Below are 10,278 nucleotides of genomic sequence, written 5' to 3' on the forward strand. Positions count from 1 at the left end.
CAGGTTCGACTTCCGACTCATATTTTCCCCCTGCTTTTGCATTTTAAAGATAGTTTAGAAATTTCATGTTCTCATGTTCATAATACGAACAAACTCGATAATATTTAGCCGAAATCTGGAGGTCACTGCCTTTAAAATGACTTACATTATTGCTGACCTTTACCTCTGCTGTCTTTTTATCCTTTTCTGCTTTCATACAGCACCTTAAGTTGTAAAGAACGTTTAAACATCGAATACTAGACAAATCTATCAATTGATGAAATCGATATTTCTTTTTGAAAGCGTTAAATATGTTTGTCAATAAAAAATCGGAAAACATCTGAATAATGCATGAATAATAAATATTTTAACCTTTATGTTTAAAGATTTAGATCAAGTCGCTTTGAACATTAATTAAAATCTGGACCAGTTTGTGGATTTTATGTAAACTTATGTTAATATGTGAATTTCTTTAAAAAGAAACGATAGGATCTTGAAATATGAACAAGATATTTTCGAAGACTTTTAAATAGTTTTACGAAGTACATTTGGAGTATAACAGTGAATAATTATAAGGGAAAAAAGAGAAGTTTATTACACATGGCGGTAAAATTTAGATGATTTATAGACATGTCACAAAATATATAACCGATTATGTCTACTCGCTCAAAGAGACATAATTATGTCATATGAAAAGACGAGATACGTCACAGGTATTGGGGACTATGAGGATTATGACGCTATTAGAGACGCCAAAGAGAAGTTCTATCGTAGTCCAGAAAAATACACCACAGAAAGAAGTTACCGTAGCAGCCGTAACAGCGAATATAGCCGACGTCAAGCCAATGAGAGAGTTCAAGTCGTAGTTGAGCACTGGTAAATAATTCGAAATATAAACAAAGAAATTCATAATTATTTAAACAATAAATAAGTGTTAGGGACGGATCTGTGGACCAGTGACGAGACGCCGGAGTACAAAAGCATGATTGTGAATTTTAGAGCTTACGCACCTCCGACTAGAATAATCAACATTCGCGAACAGATCTATGTATTGTCCGTCGTTGAGAATAAGTTCGATATACCAGAAATTTCAATATTTACCTATGAAATTATTTTGTGAAATCAATATTACTTGCTTTCTATTGAAGGCTGCTTCTGTTACCGCCAACTGAATGAAAGAAAACGGACTTAAATAGATTTCTGCGGACTTGCATTTATAGTAGGATCATAATGAAAACTAAAAATAGGTTTGTTTCACAATATCATTCACTACTTAACAAATAAACAAGGCCTTCGAGTGGTTTATCGTCTGATTTACCACGGTTCAGAGTTCAGATGCGTAGGAATTGAACCACGAGGGCGTTAGCGATGAACCGTGGTAAATTAGACGATAAATCACAAGAAGGCCTTGATTGTTTTCATTCTGACATGCTCATTGATATATTTTGATAAATATTATGCTGGGCTTCATTTACGCGAGGAGTAATGTATCGGACGTCATGCGGCAATTTGACGTCATAATGCTCTCGCGCGTCAACCGTTGTTTATCGCAGAATATACAGAGCTTGATTTTCTTCTTTGTTTAACTGGAAATCAATTCGAGCCATGTTAGAATCTTCTTTAAATGGTTTGTGAGAAACATTGAGCATACAGCAGTAGACGAAGAAACACGGATATCATGTTTTCTGCGACGGGCTACATATATTTGTAAAAGTTCAGTAGAAATAACACGATATTGTTTGTTTATTTCAGGGCAGGGTGCACAGGCGAGCGATTGACAAACGATATAAGATTTGCATTAGAAGATTATTATCCTGATGTGAAGTTTAAAGACTTCTACGGCAGAGAACGTAAGGGAATATCTTTGTATAAGAGACTAAGTATAGGTAGATTTATGCAAGTCTTTTGAGAGAGATTTATGCAAGTCTTTTGAGAAGACTTTTGAGAGAGATTTATGCAAGTCTTTTGAGAGAGATTATGCAAGTCTTTTGAGAAGTCCTTTGAGAGAGATTTATGCTAGTCTTTTGAGAGAAAGAAGGCGTGTGTGTTGGGGGGGGGGGGGGGGGGGGAGGGGGGGTTTGTATAGTATGTAAATAGACAAATAATATTTCAAAACATTTTGGCAATACTGTATGTTCTTTCAAGTTTCTACCTAAATATTTTGACGTTGACGTTATTTTTGTCATTGTTTACAGATTCTTACGAGGTATTTGTCAATGGAAAACTTCTGTATTCCAGAATCATGCATGGGGGATATCCTTATGTTGACGAGGTATGTATCCCTTGTTATTACACGGTAACAACAAAATCTTTCATATCCGATGATATCGTATGGCGGTCTTTACTGTAGGTGCATTATCATACAAACGTTAGCATACGTTGCAGGTCAGTATTGCCCGCAAAATAACACGAGTTATAGTTTCATGTATAGCCTGGGCAATACAGTTTACGGCACCATAAAATGCCTAATCAGTAACTCTGCAGGCTGGCGTGTGATAATGCAAAAATATATTAGACAAAATGTTGGCAAATAAGAAGTAGTTTTCTCATAAATTGATCATATAATAAAATTATCCATAAACATGTTTTCATAGATACACGATATGAAATTATGGCGTTCCTTCTGCGGTCTCAACCTCGAGGTCGATATAAAAACCACGTTTTTAAACATATTGTTCATATTTTTGTTTTCTAAATCGCGTTAGTTTGTAGTGTTTTTTTTTTCGTCATTAGTGCAGTCTGAATGTATTGCTAATAACAAAGTACTATCACATTGAATACAACTTCAGCATCAATGTCTTAAATTTAAATCAAGTCAACCGCAATATACATATCACTAAATATTACATATACATGTAATTAAACATTTAGAGAATACTTAGAAATGTTGATTTTTTTTGCGCTGAAATATTAACTAAAAGCAGTTGACATTTTGTCTTTTGTAAACGCTTTTAGATTTACAACGGCCATTTATTTGTTCTTTTTACAGGTTCTGGACGCTGTGTGGAGAGCAAAGCGCGGGAAAGAAATATATCAAATAGAGAGATACGGTGGATCTGACATTTGTAACATTTTGTGATGTCAAAATACATTCGATTACAAACTTTACGTCATTACGTCTTTAATTAAATAACGTCTGAGTAATTACAAATGTGGCAATTTTGAAAGACACAAAATTAGGGTACTAATAAGTGAAGAAAGTGCCATTTATATATGCTACAGCATCATTCAATGAAAGTTCTATGTGACACCGTATTGTATGGTGATACTATGGACCTCAGTAGTTCTGCATCTCGTTTACATGCAGACGACATGAACAGACGCACTTCTTTTCTCTTCAGCACACTGATGTCACATCTACCGGCTAACGTTTGCTCAACCTTTAATGTTGTTGCTTCAAGGCAATAAAACTTTTTTCCACTGCTTGCACATTTTTGGTCATAAGTTCAACTAGCCTGGAAAATTTAAAACAATGGTCTTTTGCTTGAAGTGGTTAAATGAGCAAGTATAGATGAGTAAGAGAATTTTCTACATTTGACCAAGTAGAGATTTTCGCGACACCGCTTGCAATGTGTTGGTTTTTTTCTCTCGCTTTTTGAGTGTAAATATTTATGTGTAACAATGCCATGTACATAAAGGACTATGGTACTTCTCCGAAAGGAGTAGTAAGTTATAATTATATTTTTTCTATCAAAATGTAGTACAACCTTTGACGAGCACGGCGTTACATGTACAAAATGTATATACTGTAGTTACTATTTATTAAAAATGCGATTGTTGTTAAGGATATTTTATAGTTGAAATTGATATTAAACCAAAGACATAAATGTTGTGTGAAATATGATTTAATTATAAATGTTTATATTCACTGTATATTTTGTATAGAATGAAAAAAAAAACACGTATATTTTCATATAAATAGCATGGCCGTAACGACATCAAACGGCCATTTCTGCGAAATTGCCCGCGAAATCTGACGTCATCTCCAAAAAAAAAGCAGAAAAAAACCCATCAAGAATGGCATCGTTCAATTTTACCAAAATTTCAAAAAGAACTGTAATTTTATAGATAAAACTAATTCGTCAGGACTATATGATGTTTCACTGGATTAATAAAAAAAACAGGAACAGTATTTTCATATGACGTTGGTGGGTCTTTTTGGCTGTTCTATTTATACATTTCCTGACACGTCTTTTGATTTTCTGGTAATCGTAGAGAGCAAACCACTTATTTTTGTAGCAAGCTACTTAAAATGTAACTGTAAGAAATGAATGTATTTTCGTGCGTTTATAAGAATATAAACCACACTGACTTCTTGCAAATCATCCAAGAATTACCAGTGCGATTCACTTCCAATGAGGAGTATACTCGTGTAAACGCATAAAAATGGCATTTTGATTATTAAATGTGTGCATAGGACACGAATGCCCCGGACAAGTGTGTGTCAGCTAGTCATTGCTCCTCGGTCTCAACCTTTGGGCTGTCGATATAGTTCCTGCACGCAAAACATCGTCTTGATAAAGGTTATCATTTGTGCCAAGGCATTTTGAAATTCAGCCAAGCACAAAACAGTTTCAAGCATCCTTGACATCGAACGTTGAACTGGCAGCATAGTTTTCACACATTGAAGATTTACAGTGTCAATTTGTCGCAAGTTACAAGGACGCCTGTCATCACTATTAATTACTTAAAAAGAAAAAGAAAAATGATCTAAACATGGTTGTGTGACCATGATCTTTAGCTGAGTCTTGCAAGTGGTAAATATTACATGGATGTTTTACTAAGTTATTTGAATATTCGCCCATAGGCCTACATACACAAACTACGAATGCCTATATAGATCATTGATCTCTGAATGTGACATTGACCTTTAGATTATGAATCTTGGTCTTTCACGCGTCACAGTCTTGTTTAGATGAATGTTTGTGCCAGCTCATTTAAATATCGACCAACTTATACACAACTGATTACAGAGCGGACAAAAATGACGTTCAATATTTCATATGACAAACTGACCTCTGAGCTTAGGGTCTTGTACTGCACTCGATGTGTCGAAGAAACATTTGTTATTTTCAAGTAGGACGGTGATTTCAAGTAAGATGGGCGATTTCAAGTTGGACGGAAGATTTCAAACAGGACGGCTGATTTCAAGTAAGACGCGTAATTTAAAGTAGGACAGGTGATTTCGAGTAAGACGGGCGATTTCAAGCAGGACGGCTGAATTCAAGTAGGACGGGTGATTCAACTAAGACGGGTTATTTCAAGTAAGATGGATGATTTCAAGTAGGGCGGGTGAGTTCAAGCTGGCTGGGTGATTCCAAGTAGAACGGGTTATTTCAAACAGGACGGGTGATTTCAAGTAAGAAGGGTTATTACAAAGAGGACGGGTGATTTCAAGTAATGCGGGTTATTTCAAACAGGACGGGTGATTTCAAGTAAGGCGGGTTATTTCAAACAGGACGGGTGATTTCAAGTAGGAGAGGTGATTTCATGTAGGATAGGTGATTTCAGTTAAGACGAGGCTGGGTGATTTCAAACAAGACGGGTGATTTCAAGTAAGACGAGTTATTTTAAGCTCATGACGGGTGATTTCAAGTCGGACGGGTTATTTCAAGTAGGACGAGTTTTAAGCTCATGACGGATGATTTCAAGTCGGACAGGTGATTTCAAGTAAGTAAGACTGCTGATTCCAAGTAGGACGAGTGAATTCAAATAAGACGGGTGATTAAAAGTAACATGGGCTATTTTAAGCTCATGACGGGTGATTTCAAGTAGGACGGATGATTCAGTTAAGATAGGTGATTTCAAGCTGGACGGAATATTTCAGGTAGAAGTGATAATTTCAAACTGGACAGGTGATTTAAAGTAAGGCCGGTTATTTCAAACAGGACGAGTGATTCCTGTAGGATAGTTGATTTCAAACAGGACGAGTGATTGTATACAAATAGGACGGGTGATTTCAAACAGGACGGGTGATTACAAGTAGGGCGGGTGATTTCAAACAGGACGGGTGATTACAAGTTGGGCGGGTGATTTCAAACAGGACGGGTAATTACAAGTAGGGCGGGTGATTTTAAGCAGGACGGGTGATTACAAGTAGGGCGGGTGATTTCAAACAGGACGGATGATTACAAGTAGGGCGGGTGGTTTCAAACAGGACGGGTGATTACAAGTAGGGCGTGTGATTTTAAGCAGGACGGGTGATTTCAAGTTAGACCGGTGACTTCAAGCTCAAGCAGGACGGCAATAGTAAGGTTGGTTAGAGGTTGCTGATAATCTTAATGCAGAGATCTCTTTTAACCGTCTAAAGATATATCAAATTTACCAACCTCTTAAAGTTTTGATCGATGAGCTGAAAGTTGATTTGAAGCGTTTTTAATTTTTAGTCGTCAATACATATACAATATTGATCACACAGATTATGTTTACATTTAAGTTTGCCTATAGAAATGAACCTTATTGCTTCTTTTTCATCTATTTAGATTCAATATAAACTTTGACGCAAATACAAATCACAGTAGATCTTGCTTTGAAATATTCTGTATTCATCTTTACAAAGTTAAGAATTTTTCTTTTCAAAACCTTAATAGAAACTTTTACACTATGTTAACGACTTATGAGACGATATTAAGTATATTGTGGAAAAGAACATCATACTTCGACATGTGTAATATAATTTTATATCTAAAAGTAATATAGACATAATTTGAAGTTTCAAAGGCGTACTTATTCAAAAGAATAGAGAATTATAAACAGAAAGGTTAATGAAGCTGAAAACAATTTCTTTGGTGTTCTTCCGTTAATTCGGGGTATTCATCATGTGAAGGTTCGTCTTATTCCAGTATACTTAAAAATACATCAACATTAACGGTGACATTAAAAGAACAGGAAACGTTTCTGAATTATTTAGAAAACAAGAACCAAATCAAGATGGACTATTACAAGTATTCAAACAGATCTCGTTATACTGACAAGAATTATTATTTCACAAGACATGACGAAAGCAGGCACGGGGACTATGATATATTGCGAATAAACCACGACGAGACTGCAAGACAGCGTGGAGAATACATTGAAGACTCGGATGATTATGAAGATTATGGGAGGGATCGAAAACCTCGTACACGTGCTTCGCGTGAAAGAAAACAACACGTGCGGGTATTAATAACGCATTGGTGAGTTGTTGTTTTTTATGAGACAAACTAATTATTGTTTACAAGTAATTTTTAGAATAACAGCTTATATCCAACGTAAAAGTCAACTTATTTATTTTCTATGCTTTTGCGGGGATTTGTCCTGCTGTAAACTTTTAAGTTGCTAGGTTCTGTAATATTGAATATTTAGTTTCATTTATGGAGTGCTCGTGGTACTTAGATATCAACAATATTGCTGTGCTTAAACATGACAGATGTCCAGTTTTGATGAGCGTGTGAGTTTACTTCACAAAAATGCCACTTTCTCTTTTTACTATATTAAAAGAAAGGAAACACGCTTCGAGAATGTATAGTTATATCAAATCTCGAACCTTTTTCTTCGGATTTGTTTTTGCTAACTTATTTCAATTTATTTTATATAAAAAAGGTCTGGATGAATAGGACAGGGCGTCTGTGACAATCTACGTCTGGCAGTACAAGACAACTATGAAGAATCCGATGTGTCGTTTGAGCAGAGGAAAGGCGAACTGAGTATGTACTTGAAAGTCTGTGAAAAGAGTTGTTTGAGTGTAATGATGGTCAGCAAATTATAGCAGTGCTCCTTAATGCAACTTAAAATTTCTAATTTGTTTTCCACTTGCAAAGTTTCTATTTATAGCGGACAAATGTCTTTTTACGTAATAACAGTAATTACTAGCTACAGAGCTAAGCCCGGAGACAAACGTAAGAGAAATCCCGTTCAGACCATTGATTGATTTTAAATATATTTTCATTTACTGGTTGTTTGCCTGGCTTTAAGTTAATGAAAACATGATTTTCAAGACGTTTTGATGCTTAACTCTTGAAGAAGACAATGTCATGAACCAATGTGCTCTGGATCACAGGTAATCTACATTTGAGCCGCACCATGAGAAAACCATCATAGTGTCTTTGCGACCAGCATGGATCCAGAGCAGCCGCGCAGTCTGGTCAGGATTTATACTGTTCGCTTTCAAAGCCTATTACAATTAGAGAAACCGTTAGTGAACAGCATGGATCCTGACCAGATGCACAGTCTGGTCTGGATCCATGCTGGTCACAAATGCACTATGTTGGTTTTCTCACGGCGCGGTTCATTTGTAGTTCAGTCTCTTTCAATGTTTTCTTCATTTTTGAAACACGCCAAATTAATTGAAGTTGTTGCCATCTTTTTAATTTCAGACTCTTTTGAAGTGTATATTAATGAAAGCTTGTTGTATTCAAGACTTCGTGACGGAGGATATCCATACGAAGATGATGTAAGTTGATTTATAATAAAAGTTACAATTGGTACTTTTCGATACTGAAGTGGTGACTTGTTTGCTATATAGCGGGCTTATCTATTTTATATGCAATTTGATCATAACAGAATATCTACATTCATTTTGTATTACTACTGAAACTGAATAGCCGAACTGACTTACATGCATTTTCCGTTTGCTTTTACGAATGAGCTGCTGAAAAAAAAAACAATCAAAATTCCGATAGAAATATTTCAAACTGAAGCTGATATACGGTCATTTGTGACTTTCTTTGTGTATTTTTAACATGTGGAAATATTCAAAACAATAAATTCATAAGTTCAATAAAGTCCAGCATATAGAATTGCACACAGGGGTGCATACATGCACGCACGGATAATACATTTCTATCACTATATATATAGTTGAAAGCGTTTGGCATAAAATGTTTTAGCAAAGAGAAGCACGCGGCTCTCTCAGGCTGACACTTCGTATACTTTGGTCATTTCAGATGTTGCTAGCAATCGAAAAGGCCAGACGTGGACATGCAATCAAACAAGTCCGGCACGGAAAGACTATTTTCTGCACGATTTTATAGGATTAATGATGTCACAGATGCCCAGAGTGAAAACTTAAAACGGTTAAGGTTGCGGATTGTTTTAACACAGTCCTGAAAAAAACTAGGACACATTTCAAATTAACAAATGGTCGCCATTTCCTTCTAAAACATCAGTCAGTGTGTATATGCTTAAGAATGGCAATACCTGCGTTTTTAAAAAGGGGCCGTCTTAAAGAACAACGTCTCGGCTTTACAGTATAAGAAGATCCGTTATAGATAATTTTACTAAAACAGAAAACAATATACCTCATATATGTATTTTATCGATTTGCAGTTAAAATAAAGATGGGACCAGACGACTCCCGTGTGTCAGTAACAACCTACATGTATAGAATAGAACCTGTTACTCATTCTTTTACACTTTGAATATAAAACTTTGGTAAATGCAGGCTCGAGACATTGTGTGAACGTGTTTTAAAACATGAAAGGGTGATATATGATAGCATGATAATAAGTTTGCATGGCTTTTAATGACGTTTTACGTCTAAATTTCCAAGGACGTGAGACAGATATGTGCTAATGGAAAACTTATGCTAATGTTATGTATATGATTCCACACATCTTTTCTATAACATTTGCATTTTTATTGTAAATAAACCCTATTCAATGCATCTATATCTGGCATATGTTTATAATCTTTTAAATGTACTATCTTGTTATATCTTGATCTGAAAATTAATAAAAGCTGAAACAAGTTAACGACATTAAACCTCTTTTAAAACCAGTGCTTAAAATACTGACGTTCTTTTTGCTTGTAACGTTAAATAAAAAATCAGCCAAACTTTTTCAATCTCGGAAGCAAACAGATTTTTCGATCACTTTCAGCAGATATTTATGAGTTACTGCACGCACACGTACGCGCACACGTACAATTACTGAAATCGCAACCGTTCTAAGATAATCGAGGTCCTTTCTTGTATCTTTTCCATAACACATTTTCAAGATAGTTTAAAATACATTACGACAAATTTCGAGATTATCAGTCACAATTTAAACAAGAGCTGTCCGTAAGATAGCCAAGCTCGATTATGTCCCAGAAGCAGGAAAATTTACCCAAAATGTTAAAATATCACAAGAGTTTTAAGTTCAAAAGGGGGCATAATTTGCCCAAAATACATGTCAGAGTTATGGGACTTGACCCAGTGAGGTTGGTAATTGATCTAGAAAATGAAAAAATAAGTTTCAAATCTATATGCCTTTAAGTAATAGCTGTATGTACTTGCACGCAAAACTTAAACCAGGATTTTCTAAGTCCAAAGGGAGCATT

General features: G+C 35.5%; 1 protein-coding gene and 1 long non-coding RNA gene across 2 annotated transcripts; both read left to right on the top strand.

Annotated features, from left to right (window-relative positions):
- The first annotated feature begins 312 nt into the window (after positions 1-312).
- On the top strand, positions 313-3,893 carry LOC123554351 (migration and invasion enhancer 1-like). Its single transcript, XM_045344430.2, has 4 exons — positions 313-855; positions 1,732-1,829; positions 2,175-2,251; positions 2,969-3,893. Exons 1-4 carry the CDS (start codon positions 662-664, stop codon positions 3,056-3,058), a joined length of 459 nt encoding a protein of 152 aa, XP_045200365.1. The 5' UTR covers positions 313-661; the 3' UTR covers positions 3,059-3,893.
- A 2,676-nt stretch (positions 3,894-6,569) lies between these two features.
- On the top strand, positions 6,570-9,710 carry LOC123555465 (uncharacterized). Its single transcript, XR_006687296.2, has 4 exons — positions 6,570-7,154; positions 7,561-7,664; positions 8,334-8,410; positions 8,904-9,710. It is a non-coding gene; the product is annotated as an uncharacterized LOC123555465 (long non-coding RNA).
- The last annotated feature ends 568 nt before the right edge of the window (positions 9,711-10,278 follow it).

This window comes from Mercenaria mercenaria, chromosome 7, assembly GCF_021730395.1.
Source record: "Mercenaria mercenaria strain notata chromosome 7, MADL_Memer_1, whole genome shotgun sequence".
Taxonomy (NCBI): Eukaryota; Metazoa; Mollusca; class Bivalvia; order Venerida; family Veneridae; genus Mercenaria; species Mercenaria mercenaria.

Bases quoted from the DNA above. Each gene is read 5' to 3' on its own strand.
- LOC123554351 (XM_045344430.2), top strand. From the start codon at position 662: ATGTCATATGAAAAGACGAGATACGTCACAGGTATTGGGGACTATGAG. The intron at 856-1,731 runs GTAAATAATTCG...TGTTTATTTCAG, and splicing joins CAAGTCGTAGTTGAGCACTG to GGCAGGGTGCACAGGCGAGC. The intron at 2,252-2,968 runs GTATGTATCCCT...TTCTTTTTACAG, and splicing joins GATATCCTTATGTTGACGAG to GTTCTGGACGCTGTGTGGAG.